Source organism: Centroberyx gerrardi, chromosome 24 (assembly GCF_048128805.1).
Source record: "Centroberyx gerrardi isolate f3 chromosome 24, fCenGer3.hap1.cur.20231027, whole genome shotgun sequence".
Taxonomy (NCBI): domain Eukaryota; kingdom Metazoa; phylum Chordata; class Actinopteri; order Beryciformes; family Berycidae; genus Centroberyx; species Centroberyx gerrardi.
The window spans coordinates 20,355,631-20,375,417 of NC_136020.1; the positions used below are offsets into that span (position 1 = coordinate 20,355,631).

Consider the following 19,787-nt stretch of genomic DNA (forward strand, 5'->3'; position numbering starts at 1 on the left):
GTTCTTATCTGGTATGAACACCAGAGAAAGTAAATTACTTCAAATCCATCATGCTTAGCTAAAGTTGAAGGGACTGTAATTAGATTTATGTTACATTCAGTATGTAACAATGCAACCATTTTATCAACCAAAGACTAAAGTTGCCTGCTATTCTTTAAAAAGGTACCATAATTTTGTGTTATCAATCATTTACTAAGAGTAGATGGTGTCTTTTTTGCTACATATGGTGGAAATCCCACTTTGGAATGAACCTCTTCATATATACAGTCCACAAATACACATCATCAGAGGGGAGTGTTGACGGTGGAGCGTCAGAAGCTCTGACCTTCAGCCAGTCGGCCATGACGATGACGGAGGGATCGGTGATGGTGCTGAGCAGCTCCTTGGTGGCTCTCTTCTTCTCTTCCCTGTAGTTCTTCTTCTGCACCTACGGGGATCACAGACAGGAAGACGATGCCAAACAACATATTGATTCACACAACTGTGGATATTAATATTCCACACTGCATTTCTCACTTTAATTACACTTGTCACTGTATTAACAGTGAATAATAAGCCAGCAATGCAAATTTAATCACGCCAAAGTGTCCTTGTTAAGATACCACCGGGTTGATTCTGATTGGTGGAGCTGACTATAGGCTCTTGACTCGCATACATAAATAGTACTGATGGTGCAGGGACAAGCTACAATAGATAGCCAGCTACATTTTTGCTTTTCCCCATTGATCTACCTCTACAGTCGTAAAAAATGTGGCTGTAAAAAGTTTGAGTGGCTAGAACAGTAAAATGTGTAGTGTGAGGTATCCGCTTTTTTTTTCCACTAAAACTATCCATTGAAACCCACACTAATGAAATTGTGTTAGCAGCTCCTTCAGCACCCCCCCCCCCCTATTCAATGGCAGGTTCTCATCCAATCCATGCAGAATAAACAAAAGTTACAGAAGCTCATCCAATTCCTATCACTTACACAAAAACTAATTTGAAACCATGAGAACAAACCTAATTTAATGCAAAATATGACAGTGGAAAATTGCTGCCCGTCTAATGTCTAATGCCAAGTGGTATTGCTGCATTAGCATTCATTGCCCAGCATCCTATTAGATTTGCTGCCTTAGAGACAGACTAACTCTGACTCCAAGCCAAGAGTCAGGATTCAGATCCGTCCACTGCATCGTACCCTCTCATTTTTAAAAGTTTCTGAATGATGTGTTGGATTCACTGGGCTGTAATGAAGTGAAGGCAGACTTTTTCAGAACCAGGATTCAAATCCCTTTATTCATCAAGCTTGATCTTGATAAATCTACAAGAATGAGTCCTGGTGACGTTGGTGCAGGACGACCTTAAACGCCCAGGGTGATACTTAAGTTGTAGAAGTCTGCATACTGGACTGTGTGGATCTTTTACATTAATGTTGTTAGTTTGTTGTTTTACGTCTGTTAAAGCCTGTTCTGATGTTTCTTTTAACAGCAGCAGCACTCAGTCCAAGGCAAATTTCCCCTCCAGAGACAATAAAGTTCATCTCATCTTATACACAGTATACATGTCAAAGTGCCGCAGTGCTAGAGGACAGCGCGGGACAAACAACAGCCATTAGACTATATATATATCTATACTGTATATATATATCACTCTACATAGAGGCAGCAGACTATACATATGACTCTCCATATGTACAAGGGTATTTTTAAGGCTCATCATCCCTGTCTTGAGACTTCGTGTCCGGATACGGAGGGCTTAAGCCGACCTGAGCTCATTTACCTTGAGCGACTCCTTCTTTGTGAGCTTTCCTCCAGATGTCGACACGTCCTTGTCCGAGCCATTGTACAGCTTTGTTTCAGACTGTGTAGACAGAGGGGGGAAGATGCAAAGGGTTTAACTGCAAAAAATATATGTAGATATCCTGTTTGGAAAAAGTTAATGTTTCAAAATACGCAGATGACAATGTGCTTTGCTTTCATGCCAGCAATCATTTCCCTTAAAGTAGGCGTCAAGTTCTTTCAAATGATGGAACTTGGAGCTGCACAATTAATTATCAATTATCTTTTATTGCGATTTTAGTTTCCACAATTAAACATTATGGAATATTAGCATCAATGAAAACCAATCAAATCAATCAAAATCAAATCAATAACGAAACATTCTGTTTCATTTTGAATGTCAGCTGTAGTTCAAGTGTCAAGATGCTGATATAAGATATGGAAAGTGCAATAAAATAATTTTGTTCCTCATATCATTGAGACTAATCATTCTGATTAATAATCATGTTCACGTTTCAGCCACAATCGTACAGTCTTGGGTGGACATTTCATTTTGTTATTTAATTCCTCATATATTAGTCTCAGAAGTGACCAATTTCCCCCTTATCCCCCAAACTGAGATCTTCCAATATCTGATTTAGGCGTGTTGAAGTGAAAGTGCTACTGTTACGCTGTCTGTTCATAATCATCTGCCTGTTCATATCACTTTCTGGTAAAGATTTCTGCTTCAAAATGTGAGCCTATGTCTACGTAACAATCCTGAAATTTGTCTCTGGCTGCAGTAAGAAGTGATGTAGTCTGGTGGATGTCAACATTTTTGATGCGCCTGTAAAAAGGCAGATTTTTATTTTTCCTTTTTTCAGACTCCATTACTTAATTAATTACTGGAAGAAGCCTGGAGGCTGCGAAATGTATTATTCTGCATGAGACAGGCATTCATTACAAAAACTAAAACATGCTCGTTAACTGGCATATTACAAATTGATTTATTTTTTTCTAAATTTCATGAATCATCCTTCAACCTTAAGGGGGTGGGGGGGGATATTAACAACAACAAAAAAATCCCCTCTACCTCTCGCCTCGTCTTATTTATTTACATTATATTACATTACATTTACATTACGTCATTTAGCAGACACTTTGGTCCAAAGCGACTTACCATCTTTACTCAGCACTTCTCTCTTACATGATAATCCTAGAGTGACAGGAATATTGTCGGGATACTTTGCCTCTGACCATTGCAATCCTTATTAATGGTTGCTTATAATGTTTCGGGCATTTCAGCTTGTTTTACTGCTGCACTCTGTGTAAGCCGCTCTGGATAAGAGCATCAGCCAAATGACTATAATGTAATGTCCATCTTCACTACTTACCTACCAAATCTATTACCACACTTAAAAATCTATCACCACAAATGTTTTCCCTCCTCATCTCAGCTTAGCCAACCAGCTCCTTCAGTTCCACGGTAGCCCAAACTTAGCTCAGTTAGCCGAATGGAGGCTATAAATGTCGCCGCAGGTGTGCCTCTGCCAGCTACCTCCACAAGCCAATTGGAGTGATTTGAAGTGGAGAGAAAGACAGGCATGTGTGGGGATCCTAAAGCGGGGCTACTTAAGGCTTCAAACGCCCACAGGCAGTGATGGAGGGAGCTCCAGGGTAGATGATAACAAGCATTGAAGCTTAAGTCTCGTCTTTCAAATCCTTTTTCTATTCAGAACCCTGTATAGTTTCCTGAGATTGCATTGATTCCTGCAAAAATCGCCGGAAATGTGGGCTCAATTTTGCAAGTGTTCGTCAGCTTTTACTGCAGTTCTGAGATGGAGGATGCTTGGGACGGCAGAATCAAAAGATTAATTGAAGTCCCCAGATAAGGATTCATCAAACCCTTGCCTTGGTTGATGGCTTTGAAGAGCCTAGCTGCCTCAATGGGGCTTCTGAACCAGTCCAACTTTTAAGCAATCTCTGAAATTATCCTGTCATACTTGTGTGCAGTTGGATAAGGAACGGAGCCGGTGTTGTGAAATGTGAATCCACGGCCAAACTCGACATGGCGTCTTGAGCAGAGTGGGAGTGTGTGTACGAGAGAGATAGGGAGCCAGGAATATTTTGGGTGCTTCTCACTGCGTGGACCGACTCTCTCTCTCTGTTCTGATGACAAAATCGTAACGAGGACTTAATAGGATTCCTGTCTGATGCAAGCCTCTGTGGTGTGACTCACAGCGAGACTCACACACCCACATCTGCATTAATGATGACGGGTTAACAAGTTTGATCTGGACTTAAGACAGATAGACTGGAACGGCCTCCTCCACACTGTGGCCATTTGGGAGAAGCGCTGAGTTTGTTTTTTGGTTGATAAATGTTTGATGTGTACAGTGTGCGATGTGTGAATCATCTGAATGTAGGCTATCTCACGCCCGAGGCAAGGCTGGGAGAGGGAGGTAAGATGTGCAGTAATTCCCTTATTCTCTAGTCTCATTACAGCACACACAAGCACAACCCTAGCACCCGCCAACCTCTGCTTGTTCACCACTTCACCTCATGACTTCGGTATTTCAAATAAGCAGAGTGGTTTCTTCTTTACCTTGCTCTTGGATATGGAATGCGTCGCGTCCTCTTTCAAAGGTAGTGGCAGGAGGTCTTCTTTCCCTCTCTCGAAACCTGCAACCAAAACACAGCAGCATAAGGAAATGCTCGGACCAACAACAACAAGTCCCTGCATACCAATATATACAGTTTTTTAATCTCCCAGCAACCCATTTCACCCATTATTCCAGTACTGATGGAGAGGGATCTAGTGTATGGTGCACTGACGAAAGCTTGTGTCAAAGTCTTGCATTGCTTTTCTTCTTTTTTAGTGCTGCAAGTGCCACGTTTTTGATGGATTTTTTACATTTCAACCAATAAGGAAGTCGAGAGGTTGGAGAAGTGGGCTTTTGAAAGGAAGGTTCCTGGTTAAAAACTGCCTGGGAAAACATGTGCGTGGAAAATGAATGAGAAACAAAGAAATGCTGTCGTTTAGTAAGACACTTAACCTCAAACTGCTCCAGTGGAGCTGCTGTGTGCAACTGTGAATGTGTAGCAAGGCAGTGAAAATGAGCGTGTGCTCATAAATGTTAAAAAGCAGGGGAGAAAAGATGTAGTGTGTCAATATCAGACCAAGTGCAATGAAACTCACTGTGTCGTATTTGAGATTTGTGTGTTTATATGAAATGTTAGTCATTTTTTTCCAACGTAGACTACAAAAAGTGCAAGTTGCAGTGCAGTAAATGGTCAGGCAGCCATCTTAATGGATATACGGACTTAGAAATTTTACATCCTTACTTTGTGCTAGTGTGCAGGTTCCCAACCACTTAGTATAACCTCAACAACACACTCCCCGTTGAGATGCTGGAGGTTGGTGACACCAGCAGTCTAAAGCGACTGAGAGCCTGTGAATATTTCATAGCTTCCTTTCCCTACTCACAGGCCATCAGTATTCAGCCACAGGAACGAAGCAACAGGTGATGAGTTTCATTACCAAATTAGATATCTATCATTTGGAAAGAGGTGACACCTAATCTTACTAAATGTTTGCTTAAATAAAAAATGCAAAGAGCCTACAGTGGTAGCAATAGTAGAGTTCTCTTTTTATGTATTCATACTGCATCTATTCTGCATTCATTACTTTTACAGATGCAATTACTTCTTGAATCTTGAGTTTAATCCTTGAATAAGTATATTGTAACAGAAAACCAGTCTAATAGGAAACTAGAATGCAGAACACTTTCCATTCAGCTGTTTGCATCCAACTTCACTGGCCCACAGCGTTAGATTAGATTGGATGAAACCAACCACAGTGATATACATCAAGAAATGAAGGCATTTCATCATCTTTTTATTTTAATGCAGATCTAATTCCAGTGGCGCATAAGAAGTCCCACCACACCATCTGTTCCCACTCGACAGGCGCATCTCCATGCCGACCTCGCATGGAAAACATCTCAAGGGCCCTTCACCCACCACAGAGAGCCCCAAGAGGTTAACTGACGCATCGGCCCTCAATATTTAGACGATGATTATGTCGCTATCAGCAATCACAATTCGCCGAAGAGAGACGTATCTGGGGGTTGTGCTTGTAAGAGGAGTATCTAAGCTTGTCAGTATTCTCTGCACTGACATACACACAAAGTAGATGCAGTTTTTCTGTTGTTTGCCCAGTCTGAAGCCGATTTTCACCACGACTTCCATGTTCTAACAGCCATTCTACTACAGCCTGTTCCTGCCACATTGCTGATATTTTGTGAGGCTGCAGTCAGCTTCATCAATCAGAAGTAATACAACATCAAACCTGTAGTCACGTGTCTGAAGCAGTAGTAATGTATTAACATGAGAGACAAGAGACAAAAGACTTTGTCCAAGATGACAGCGTGCCAGAGAATTATGGGTTGCTGGCCAACGTTGAGTCATTAGATTATTAAACTGAGACAAAGAAACATGAAACCCCAAACAGGATCAAGTCTATTTATAATAGCCCAGTTTAAAGAATGACAATCAAGGTGATGAACTCCCTAATTTGCATGCTTTAACAGGCATCCATTTGCATTAATGCTATTGCCACTACTGCAAACCCCCCACTTGTGTTCAAAGACCCGGTTGTGTTTCAGTCCAGGCAGCAGAAGTCACCCCCAAGTCTTCTTAAGCAACACTCACTGCGGCACAAAGAGCAGATGTAATTAACCATCTCCCTGCAAACTGAATTATTTTATTATATCGTAAGGAACTAGATGTTAGGCTTGAGGCAGCTTATTAAATAATTATGGCTAGGTGAAACGTTGAAAAGTTAATAAAGAAAGCTGATGCAAAGTCTGCTTCCAGAGTGCTATTCATTTTGGAAAAAAATCATTACCTGAACCTCATTTGTCAATGTCTCTAAAACACAGACTGTACAAAAGTGGCCACTCTGCCATCCAGAGACTTGGGCTAGCTCATTAAAAAGGATTATAATTTGTTTGAATTTTGTGCCATCAATCATTTTGCAAAAGCAGGTGTTACATTTATCAAATGGTTGGTATCTCATTTTGGAAGGGAGCTCTTCAACTGAACCTCTGTTTCATTTCTAGGTAACATTAGCTTCTTAGATAATCTATCAGGGTGTGAGCATCTCTCATGCCTAATATCAATCCCATCTGTATTGATTTTGTTGAAGTTTTGGATTGTGCTCTATGGTAAGGAAGGACAAGGCCTAGATTTAGAGATTGGCACTGGCTGCTACTATTTCGATAAGCCTTCCCTTCCTAAGGACAATGGTGGAGCGGGGACGCAGTTCAGTGTGTGAAGCCACCAGGAGAGAGCCAAGCCGAGCCAAGCGAGACAGGGCTTTAGTGGTGTGTATTTAATGTAGAAGTGCTGATCAAGGCTTTAAGAGGGCAGCCACTGGGCTGAAACACAGTGACCCAGGAAACACCCAGTGTGTGAGTGTGCAATCGTTTTGTAAAGGAACCGTCAGTTTCTCCGTAATGATGAATATCTATATTTTGGAATGAGACTTGACTTTATTTTCTGAGCTGGCATTGCTTAACAGACTGATAATATGACTGTGAATGCTGTTAGCTTCTGAATGTGTCCAGTGTTGTCTGCTGTCGTGTGTGAAGTGCACTGTTGTCTTGTAAAAATAATTTCCCTCAGAAAAATTACAAGCATTGCTTTACAAGAAAACGATTAGAGCTGAACATTTAATCAAACAATTAAGTGCTTTTGAAAAAATCGAAAGCACAATATGAACTTCTGCAATTTCCAAATTGCAGAGGCTGCAATTAATTGCTCAAGAGAGAATCCAAACTGGATTTCTGAACAAGGTGTTTTAGAGCTGCAGGTAATCTTAAGTCCATGAATCAAGTATAATATTGGTAAAAACCTTTCATCAGACTCAAACTCAGTAAATCCTGCACACTGACGTCAAATTTTTTTTTTTTTAAATTCTGAAAAAATGTGATGATATGAATCGCAAATGCAATAATCTGTCAAATAATCACAATTCGATTTTTTGTCAACATCTTCCAGCCCTAATAACAATGGAATCCTATCATATTCCCTTGATTCTTGATAGTCTCCAACTTAAAAAACGAGGCTTCAAGGAACCGCCTGGAGGAGCAGAGATCAGCTGGCAAAAGAGTTTTTGTTCCCTTGTCACCAAAATAATGGTAACAGCACTGACAGACGCCTGGGGGGCGGCTGAGGTCAGAGACCAGTCTCCCAGACAGACACCAGTAATAATAACAGAGACTTCTAGACCGCTGCCACCTCCGTCTGCTGGACTGCTTGGCCCTGAGGTGCCTGCAGGTGGACGCCTCGGTGCCCACAGGCGCAAACCGAATACTCTGAAATCCATTTTATTTGCTTTCTTTAGGGGTATTTTGTTACATCTACAGTACTGTCAGGGCATTATGGTTCTCACTCTTGCACTCCTTACTGTTCACTGCTTGTCATTTTGGCAACCAAGGAATTGAAGCTTACTCTGGTGCTGCGCTCATTACAAGCTGTCAGCTAAATGCCTAAGATGAAAATGCAACGTTAGTGAAAAGAATGGGAAAAGGTGATTATCGCTGACATGTTTTCATTCCCTATGGCGTCAATTATCCACGCCGCACAGAAGCTTACACCTGCACTGTAAATGGGATAGACTCCGTTTTGGGATTTCAATGCACCTGGTTACGCATATAGAGAACGGCAGGTCTAATTTTAGCCAGGAGATGCAATTTGATCCTTGTTCTTTTGAAAACGCTCATTTGTGTTAAGATCGGATGCAGATGATGATGCTCATGCTGTGAAGGATAGTGGCGCAGCAGCATTTATACACATAAAACAACCATCTGTCAGACAACATATCAAAACAAACATTACTACGCAGTTGGTGACTCATTTTTTATTTACCAAGTAGTAATTTCCAGGTTTGACATGTGGTCTAACATTTTTTATTTTACAGTTTGGGCAATTAGCAGATTCCCTTATCCAGAACCACCCACAATGAGTGAGCTGCCCCAAGGCTGCTGGGAAAGTACAGTCGTCTGTTTAAAGCTGAGTGCAAATTTTCAGATAATAGTAAACCTGTTTTTTCAGCCAAAATCACAAAGTGGGCGTCTCATGCCACAGATTCACCCTGATTTTGCTGTGTTGGGTACGGTCACTGGTGGGAAATGTTCACTGAAAATTGAAGAATCGAGAATTTAAGAATGAAATACAAAACTGTCTCCGAACTGTCTCCACAAGACTTGGTAATGTCCAGAATGGAGAGACGATAAATGGAGAAAAGCAGAGAGAACTGAGATACCAAAGAATTAGTATAAAAGAGAGAAGGGTTGAAGATCAATGAGAATCGTTAAATAAATCAATGTGTGTGCAATGTTGCTCTGTGCATAGGCTTTAGAGGATTTCACTGGACCAAGGCAAAACGGGGAATGATACTTACAAGTAAGTTAGATCTATTTCCATTTCATTTGCCTTGCTTATTTCTGCATATTTTTCTACCATTATCCTATGACTTTAGATTTTTGGGGATTTTTTAGTTGATTCCCAATTCACCTGTGCCTGTCATCTATTTTTTCCCTTTCTTATTTTGAGGTGAGATGTCTTTAAAAGCTCCCAAAGGGTTTCTTTGTCTCACTGCACAGTTTATATATCTTTTCATTGCATTTTCAGTGTGCAAGTAAGCTAAACCTAACCCTACGTGTGTGTGAATGAGCGTGTGTGTTTGTATCTGTGTGTGTGTGTGTATGGGTGAAGTAGTAGGAGACTCACGCCTCACTGCAGACTGACTAGGGCATTTGCCTTGAATGACGGGTGCTGCAGTGATCGTGCTCTGCGACAAAGATCAGACATGAGAGAGGGCGAGACAGAGAGAGGAAACAAAAAAAAAAGAGACTGCGAAACAGAGTGATGGAAAGAGAGAGAGACAGTACACTGAGCGGTCTATACACATTCATGTTCTGCCTCAGTAACTGAATACCATCTAGATCAACCCAAACATCATTACACTAATATCCTTCTATCCGTCAGACTTTAGATCATGAAAAGTGCGGTACACACTAATCCCCCTCTCACTGACTAAAACCATGTCATTTCAGAATGTGAGTGAACCATTTCTAATCATGTATTTTGCATTTTTGTTAACCTGTCATGATGTCAGCCATGTCAAGCCTCTCTGTCTCTGCTGTGAAGACCGGAAAAATGCGAATAACTTGCTAAAACACATACAGTTTGACTGGTAGTATTGCTAGGGAAGTTACGCTTCCTGCACAACAAGTAAGCAGGATGGTCTTGATATATCTATTCACATAGAGGACAACAGGTTTGGGTGAGTCATCATTTCTGCTGGGGTAAACATGAGCAGCATGAGGCAAGCAAACGCTGCTGGAATAAACAAGCCTCCCTGATAGAGGATGATTTACTGCTTTATTCAGTTCCGCGTCTAAAGAAAGAACGTTCTACAGAAGCATCCTTTGGAAAGACGATGTGCAATCATCCGCAGTAAAATGTGTGGCATTTGAAGAGCCTGTTGTCAGCTCTGCCAATCAAGAGTAATGTAACGCTGGAGCTGACACGCCTCCCTGAAAGGAACTTACTTACATGCAACCAAATAGTACCAAATAGTAAATCAGTGTGACAGTGGATGTTCAGAGAAGCAAAGGCGGCGGCCACAGTGATCCGCCACGTCTGTCCGTCTCTGTTTATTTCAATTTATTTTCAATGAGAGCTGTCCAGACGGGGCTGATGACACATCTGTTTTGACGGACAGAAAATGGACGGATTCGTCACCGTCTGTTTAGCTAATTAGAGTCGTTCCTACGTGTGTTTTGGAAAGCAAACACAGAGACGACGGTCCAACCAAAACAAAGATAAAATGGAGAAAGCCTGGTATAACGTTGGGATGATTTGTAGGTTTTCCAGGTCAGTTTCTTATTTCATTTATACTGTATATTCTGTTTCTTCTTCTTTCTATGAAGCAGCTCCGTTATGAGCGAAGCCTTGCTGTTCTTCTGCCTCGTCCATCATGCTGACGTTCCAGAACAGCCCAGCAGACAAATCTATCCATCAATAATTCTGTCCGTTTTCTGATGGATCAGCGTGGCCGCCGCCCAACAGTGACAGATATATTTCTTGATGCCCGTGAGATGTTTGAAAGCAGCAAGGCAGTCCAGTCATTGGCAGGGCTGCTGGTGCTGTGCGGGACACTGCAGGTTTTTGTTTTTACCCCACTGTAGATGAAAACATGTTCAGTCGAATCAAGATTATACAATGCCCATACTGGTGCAAAGAAACGCACTAACTAAAGCTATAAAGCAATAGGACTGCGTCAAATACTACGCTTTCCTTCTAATTTACCTCACACTATGCTCAAAAGCGATGTATAAATCTTCATGATGTTGCTGTATTTTGTAGGAGAAGTAAGGGGTGCCATGGCAACAGGTGACCTGACAGCAACAGCAACAAATGGGGGGAAATGCTGCCAGCCCAGTAACTCTGAACAAAACATCAATTTTAGGAAGCAAATTGCATGAGCGTTTGCTACCGTGGAAAACTCGCCATGGCAACAGCATCTCAATCATTCTGGCACTGGATCCCTGAAAGCTGCTGGCTGGATGGCTGGTCCAGAAAAGGGAAAGGGGCTACAAAATGAACAGTTTTTCTTAGCTACTGAATTTCTTACTGAGTTTTACGCTTGTTGTGCCCTAAGAGCATCAGAATCGCTTTATTTTACAAAGTACAATCAAATTTAAAACAGGAATTTGTCTTGGTGACACTGGTGCAGGAACTTAGCAGCAGCACTACACTTTCAACCTTGAGTTCAACATCTAAAAGCCATCTTTCTACTTTTGTAAGAAGATTTCCTTGTTCAGCAGACGCAATTCATCCATTCTGTTGCTCAGAGCGAATGTTGGATAAGTGCGTACTACTCCGAACTAGCAATGGAGCATCCTGGCACATTTCCCCTGTACTGCCACCTTGGAGGGATCTGAACTGCAGGAGAGGAGTTCCCTTCACACGCCAAATATTTGATTGCAATATCTGCAGGGCAGCTCAGAAATTTGGAAAGGCACGTAACTCCAAGAAAATAAATATTAACACAGTATTGGCCAATGTAAACAAAGGAAGAGAGCACCAGAACACTGCGGCCGCTGTGCTCCTGCCTCTGCCAAAAGTTGAACTGCTTATTAAATAGATCTGTGCGATCTGCATACATATGATTTTACTGAATATCACTTAATCTTTCAAGCATTTTACGAGAAGGAAAATGCCCAAAACGGCATGCTGTAAAGTAATGTTACAAGTAGTGACAAGGTTAATTTTGACAGAAGCTTTCCTGCTTTATGGCAGTACAAAATTAGTCAAATAATATTTAGATGTAAATCTGTCAATATGTGAATTTGCAACATTTTAATAGCATTAAAGGGAAGCTCTATGTTTACTGTTTTTCATTCCATTTAGATCATTTACTACCCTCCTAGCTCTTTTTTGTCCAACCTACAGCTCTATTCTTGGCGACTGTAATGCCCTTCTTTCCTCCTGGGGATCAATAATAATAGTCCATCTTATCTCATATTACCATAATGGTCTGAGCCTCCATTGACTGTCCTAACATGCTGTATGCCAAGTCATGCTGACCTTAAGGCGAGCCATAGTTCCATCTAATTATCGACCCACAGCAACTTCCCACTCTCTTATTAACAGTATAAAAAGGCCCCATTTTCGACCTCCAGATCAATTTCATTTGCAGTCTGCCAGAGTCCCTGGCAACAAACAAAACAGCAGTAAACAAAAAGGCTGAAGGTGCCCCGTCCACAGAAAAGCCTCCCTCCTCTCACTCAAGGCAGTACTTTCACAAATGAACATTAAACTGATTTAATCTGAAATCGTTTTGGGATTAAGTGTATTTCTGGGAATGAGGATTATCATAGTTAGTAGTATCAAAGGGGCTGAAAATTATGAGTTTGGCTCGAACCGGCCCGGCCGAGCTGAGGCCCGAACCTGTCCTTGATTATTTCGAGACGGGCCTCGTTCCTGACCTCCAAATCCATTTCTTTTGCAGCCTGCCAGAGTCCCAAAACACAAAACAACAACCGAGATGAAGCGGCCCAATTCACATGAAAAGGAACGTCCTCTCGCTCCGTCTGCACACAGCCGGCTCGACGAGACAAAAAGCACTTAATCTCTTGGAAGGGTAATATTTCAAACAGCAGGATGTGTGTGGATGAGGATGGAGGCATTAGGCTGTTTCTATTACCGCGGCCGCTGCTTTGGGTTGGCATTCTATTTATAGTGAGCTGGGGCCGGGTTCATCTGTGCAGTCAAGTCACCGGCCCGTTCTTTGGCCCTTTCTGAACCCTGGGAGATGCCATCCAGACATGACACCAACCATATAGCCCATCTTTTGGTGTTTTAGAGGTATATTTTGGAGGTTACGCTGCCATGAATGTCTGGTTTAGAACATGGTAGTCTTCATAAGTAGGAAAAAACTACTTATTGATAAATGCATTCAACTTTTGCCTGTCAAAGCAGTTGTGATTTCAAATGATATGTTCCTGCAATAACAAATAAACAGAGCAGGGTGCAGATTCAGTTTGGTCGGAGCAGGAAAAGTAAATGGCAAGAGACAAAAAGTTGCCTGGCAGGCATGACCACCATGCCTTTGACAACACCACACACACACACCACACACACATCGCCAGCATACGAACAAAACGTGAGTCATCATCCATCAGTGGGCTTTTTGCTCTGAGAAACTACTCAAAGAGTGCAGCTACAGAGGAGACTCCACTGAAAGGAACAGGGAGAAACACAAGGAAAAGAGAGAGAACGAGCCATAAAAACAGAAACTAAGTGCAACCCGCCTGCGCCAGATGTCTCCTACGATCTGAAAAGCCGGAGCCTCTTGGCAGAGCGTCTCAAATAAGGATGAATGAAGCATGGAGGCTGAGAGCTGACGGAGAGAAAAACACCATGACTCAGATGAACTACACAACTTGACTATTCCTGGAGAAGGGGGGTCACCGGTCCAAAACCACAGACTGGCTGGGAAACTTTGGATGGAGAAACAGAATGAGAAGCACTCTCTCCTCCCTTAACAACTGCTGTTGAGATGCTCTTGAGCAAGGTACTAATAGGGATGGGACAATATGCTTATCTCACGATTCGATATACGATATGGGGTTCACGATTCAATACAACCACGATACGATGAGTATGACTGTGCAGAATTGTGATTATTTCTGAGCTACAGATCTTTCTAGCAATGGCATTAGTTTAATAGAATGTAAACAACAATTTAAAAATGTCATGACAAAGTGCAGATAATATAATTTGGATGGAGAGCTTGTGAAATTGACATGATCAAGCCATCTCATTTGTGATTACTACAGCAGAATAAAATGGAGCTAATGTCACCATTCATTTTTCTGCCCCATGATACGTATTGTCACATTTTTGTATTGTGATATATTGAATTTCAATATATTGTCCCATCACTAGAACTTAACCTCCTGACTGAGCTGCCCAGTGGCCAACAGAAGAAGACTGTAGTCATACTGGGGAGGTACAGAATGTGACGCAGTGTGTTGCTGAAAAAGTGTATGTGAACGTGTGCACCGTCAGCTTTTCCTGTATAAATAAAGGTTAAAAAACAGTCATAGTCATAGCTGAAGGTGGAACAGAGAACATCTTGCTCTCAAAGCTCAGGTGGATGGATGGTAGCACAAAGGCTGCCAGCTGTCTGCTTCCAAGTTCACGTCCTTTACAGCAGGACAAACAAAGGGTAGAACACAGGCAGCGATTTCACAAATGAACACTAAATTTACTTAATCCTAAATTGTTCTTTGGGATTAAGAGTATTTCTGGGGACAAGGATTATCACTGTGGTTCATAGAGGTATCATCGCAGCCTGGGCCGAAAGGAGCCGGCTGATCTGAGGCCTGAGCCTCGCCTCGCTCACAGAATAGTTCACAGAATAGTTCGCACCAGCCTGCCAAAAGGCCAACAGCCATAAATGGTTATCTATTTTGCTCTACAATGCAGAGGAGGGAGGAGAGGAGTCCTTGAAATGAGGAGTTACTAAAAAGCATCTTACAGTTACGACCAAGAGCTAAATATGGCAGGAAAAAGAAAAAAGAAAAAGTTCACATTGCGATTAGACAGATTTGTTTCTTGCCCATTTTAAAGCATTAAAAAATGGATGATACTGTTCTTAAATATCATGTTGCTTTAAATGAATTGCCTTTGAATGAGAATGATGATTTCCTTTTGACTGAAATTCATTATTTGTTGTTCATTCTTAGATTTACCTTCATTAGTAAGCGACGATTACAATGCATTTCTAAAAGTATCTTACATCACAGCATGTTGCCCCTCAATTGTGTTGTAGTTCATGGAAATAATCCATTCAGGTCTAAGCAGGAAATGTTTTGTTGTGTTATCAGGTTCCCTTTATAGCTTGCTCTCTGCTTACGTGAACAATGTGCTTTCATGGCAGAAAGTTTAGAGCGGTTAACATTCAACACAGAAACAATTAACACAGAGGGAGGGAGAGAGACGCAAGATCTCTTTGGGTTACAAAAAGCAATGTTTTTGATGCATGTGAAATTGGCAAGCCTCATCCAAACCCAGCCTGAGTCCTTTCTCTAATATTTTAGCCTGAAATGACTTGGACCAGTGGAGTCCTAACAAGCTCAGGCTGAAAACATGAACTCTGGTCATTTGCAGTTTCAAAGAATATGTCAATGTAATCCACTGACAGTCTGCAGTGCTTCTGAGGGATTTCCTTAATGGCTCTTATTAGCCAAATTCACTGCTTTTCTGTGACACACCTTCATCTTCATAACACATAATTCCTACAGCTATCAGTCCAAACACCTTACATCAATAACAGAGTATATCAGAGTTCTGCTTACTCTACTTTTCACAAAAACAGCAAACTCGGCTGCAGCCACTACTATAGAGGGACTAGTCAATCACCGGGTGAAGCTAGAGGGTCTACTGACGGGGCAGCCACACGCCGCTCCACGCCGTCGTGCACCCACCTGGCAGCGAGATGGGTGACAGCTCGTTATAGCCCCCGAAGGAGGCATTGCGGATGAGTTTGCGTCCTTCCGGGTGCGGGGGTCGAACCGACGACGTCCCGCACGTGGAGAAGCGGCGACGACTCAGCAGTCCCTCCTCTTTCATCATGGGGGCGGCGGGAGATCCCTCGGTGGGAGGGAAGGGGGGGAGGAGGGGGAACCGGTCGGCAAACTCAGGGGCCGAAGTCGAGGCGAGGAGGGTCGTGAAACACTCCGATCTGTCCCCCGCCGCTAGTGAGCCGAACGCATAAACCAACACACACAGCAGAGTAGCTCAGATAGCAGGCATTGAACAAGCGCGGTACACTGCCTTCCTCCACGCTTCCTTCAGTCTACTGCTCCCTCCCTCCCTCCCTCGCTCTTTCCCTCACTCTCTCTCTCTCTCCCTCGCTCTCTCTCTCTCCTCTGTGAGTGTGTAACAGCCTGTAAGTACTTAATGACGAATCAGCCGAGCCCCTCCCACTCCCTCTCCTCCGGACGGGTAGGAGAGCTGCATCTTGGCTAGATAACGGCTCTTATGTTCCACATCTCCTCTTCCTCTCTTTTGCTTTCCCCTCTCTCCCTCTCTCACTGCATCTTTCTTCTTTCTATCGCATTTTACATCTGTGTTTCCATCCCCTCCCTCTTTTCTCCCACACTATTTCCTTGTCTCCCCCACTCAAGCAAGACTGCTAGCAAACAGTGGCTGCTATGCAGATGGGAGTCAACGGGCTACAAACACACACACACACAATCATAAAACACAAGCTCTATTGATACTGCCAGTGAGGACAGAATGAAGCACACTATCACACCATTGCTCAGATGACCCTATCACGTTTCACAAGACCTAAACCCAAACAGCCAATTACTGTCAACACCAGGCTACTGATCTGACCAACACATGGTAACTATATGAAATGCAATGCATACATATTTGGAATGGCAATTTTTGAAATTATGCTTTTAATTTGCAGTTTAAATACTTTTAGCTGCATGCATCAAGAAAGAAACCTGATCAGGAGATCCAGAAAGGTGGGATTTGGATAAGAAAGGCTCCTGTGTAATGCTGGCGGCAGGACATTGAATGCCACATTGAAACGTGCGCTGCTCTTCGACAAAGTTAAATGGTGATGAAACCAAACGCTTCGTCTGCCACCGGACAGGTGACACTGGAAATTGCTTTGTTGGCAGACATCTGTGACGCCCTTAAGACACGGTTTCCTGGAAATGCAATCACAACAGTGCAAATCCAATCACAGAAACAACTGTGTGAGATATAGAGTATGTGGTTCAGACTGTTACGGACGTGGCCGTATCCCCAGAAGATTCCCTAGTGTTTCCTTGTGCTTCCCCTTCCCTGTGTTCCCAGTGCTCCCCTGTCTGTCTCTCTGTCTATGTTTTGTTTGTGTGTGTATTGGTGTGGGCGTGGTCTCCCTTCCTCGTTCTCCTGGCTCCCGGCTCATCACCTCTCCCAGTCTGCTCACCTGCCTCTCATCAGCTCATCTGCCTGCAGTATATCTACCCCGGCTCTTCAACCATTCTTCGTCAGATTGTTGTTTCAACCTCAGTGGTAAGTACGCTTCAAGGCCAATCTAGTTAGAGCTCCCAGTGACTTTGTCTCTTCGTGTTTCCTGTGATTAAGCAGTCTCTCTTGTGCCCCAGGATCATCACCCGCCTGCCTGTCTTCCTGCTTGTCTCCCTGCCTGCCTGCCAGCAACCTCCTAGCCTCCAAGCTCCCCCTGCCTGCCACCCTTCCCCTCATCCCACGCCAAGCCCCGCTTCTCCCTACCATCACTCATCCCTGCCTTACAATAAAACCTTTTCCTTACCAACACCACCCTGTCCGTGTCCTGCGTTTGGGTCCCACCTGTGTTTATAACACAGACAAGGAAAAAGGCTCAAATTTTGGGTGATTCTTTAATCCTGTTTAAATGCATTTGATAAGCTGCTCTCTGGGAGGCTCTAAAGAATGCCAGTACCTCAAAGAATATATTCAATATATCCTTTATCCCATATGCTATTAAGTTATTCATTTCTACCCATTCTCCACCATGAATTGCACACGTTTTTTGTAAATATTAACTGGAACATATACAGGTAGTGGTACTGTGTATTTATTGTATCTTGTTTGATTTAATTTCACCACTGTGAAGCCAAAGGCAAATTTCCAAATGTGGACATTTAAATTTCTATTCAGGTCTTCGGCAAAAGTGTCAAGTGTCAAGTCATCTTTCCTGGAAGAGATCTCAAACCTCTGCAGTAGAGCTCAGAAATCTTTCTGTGTTTTGGTGAGGTTCAAACATACAGCACTACAGCTAGAATTATTAACTTTAGCCCTTGTAGGTACAAGTCCATGGTGGGTAAGGTTTGATTCTTACATTTAAGAAGTAGGGAGTACAGCGACATTTGCTATTAAAAATATCCAGAATGCATTGATCTTCAAGGGAAAAATCACCCTAAAATAGGCTACTAACAATGTTAAAAAAAAAAGAAAAGCTATTGGTGGTGTAGCTCGCATTTCTGGGCCCATCTTGTTGTTTGGTGGTGTACTTTTCATATTTTGCAGATAACTGGCCAAACATCCTGACATTTCCAGCACAGCTACAATGGAGTTTGATAGCGAAAACTCAGCTATCTAAAACATCAGCGGATTTGGTGTCAGTCCCTCAGAATCAAAGAGCGAGGGCTTCTTTCTAGAGCCGCCATTTTGCACCAAGAGACGTTCAACAATCAATACAGGGAGAAATCCATCGTAGAAGAGGAGAGAGACCAGTTTCTCCACCCACAGGAGCAGGAGAGAGACCAGAATGCAATGCAGCAGAGAGACAGGTTGCATTTTGAGTTAAGGGACGCGGCCGTGATCACAGACACGACCCCTAGCAGGTATATTTATAAGCCCATATACCCATCTTTGACTGAAAGCAACAAGTTCACGGCCCTCTGAAGGTTGTCACAAGTCATTCGGGGAAATGCAGGAAATCACTGTTACCATCACTAAGTAGAAGTAGACGAGGCAAGTAGAGGGAAAGTGGGAACCAAAAGAGTAACTTACAACATTTCGTCACAAAATAAAGAGGGTGGATTTTTCCTTTAAGGGTAGAATTAAAGAGACATTGCTGGAAAGGGCCTGCCTCATGAAACCCATCTATTCCTTGCTGTAGTATGATTCTATTAATGGTTTGTAAGTGATATGTTTAGGAAGAATAATACTGTATTGAGCATAAATAATGATTGGATGTTTTTTTGCACTGGACACCTGCCATCACCTTGCTAAGGCGGAAGGAACAACAAGGACCATGATGGAAACTGCCTGGTGTCCTTGACAATTTTTCCTCAAATGTACCTATGATGTTCGTTTTTTGATTTGCCAAATGAAGAAATAAAGGAAAAAAGTCTTTGGGTGCTGTTGCTATGAAAGATACTTAAGGTCATCAAGACGGTGAAAATCCATTGCCCAAATCCACCCCAACTGACAAGACTGTGAGCTCTGAAAAAAAAGAGTCTCAGTGGGCACCAATGGTTATCTCTGTGGAAAAGAACAGGCCTGGCATTGGCCCTTATCTTTGAAACCCAATCTCCGAGGCACGCTGCGTGGTGTCGATCCGTCCACGGTCCTCTCGCATCTTCGTCTCCCTTTCAGCTGGCCTGCCCTATTTACGCTTTCACTCTGGTTGACCAGTCCCTTCAGTATTTAAACTTAAACTGTTTTGCTGGCATCACGCCACGCCTTGCTATCAACTGTCCGTGGAGACATCTCATCCACGATTGTTTGGAGAGGTAAACAGGCAAAGTAATCCCCCTCAATAATGACTGGAGGAAATCTCTGGAGTCAATCTCACCATGTTGGCAACCATGGCAACGTGGTGAGATATTTCCCTGAGCCGACTGATAAATTTGCAGCTCAGGCCGCCAGACTCAAATGTGCTTTAATTAACACAGGTAATTAGGATGTGCTGTATGT

At 42.7% G+C, this 19,787-nt stretch overlaps 1 protein-coding gene across 5 annotated transcripts in view; it reads right to left on the bottom strand.

Annotated features, from left to right (window-relative positions):
• Nucleotides 1–19,787, bottom strand: part of osbpl8 (oxysterol binding protein-like 8) — a 105,211-nt gene that overhangs the window by 22,243 nt on the left and 63,181 nt on the right. For all 5 annotated transcript variants that reach the window (XM_071920008.2, XM_071920006.2, XM_071920007.2 and 2 more), the window contains 3 exons: nt 4,342–4,418; nt 1,759–1,839; nt 326–427 (listed from right to left, as the gene is read on the bottom strand). In XM_071920008.2, the coding sequence (XP_071776109.2) occupies nt 326–427; nt 1,759–1,839; nt 4,342–4,418 (260 nt within the window). The remainder of the gene's footprint in view (nt 1–325; nt 428–1,758; nt 1,840–4,341; nt 4,419–19,787) is intronic.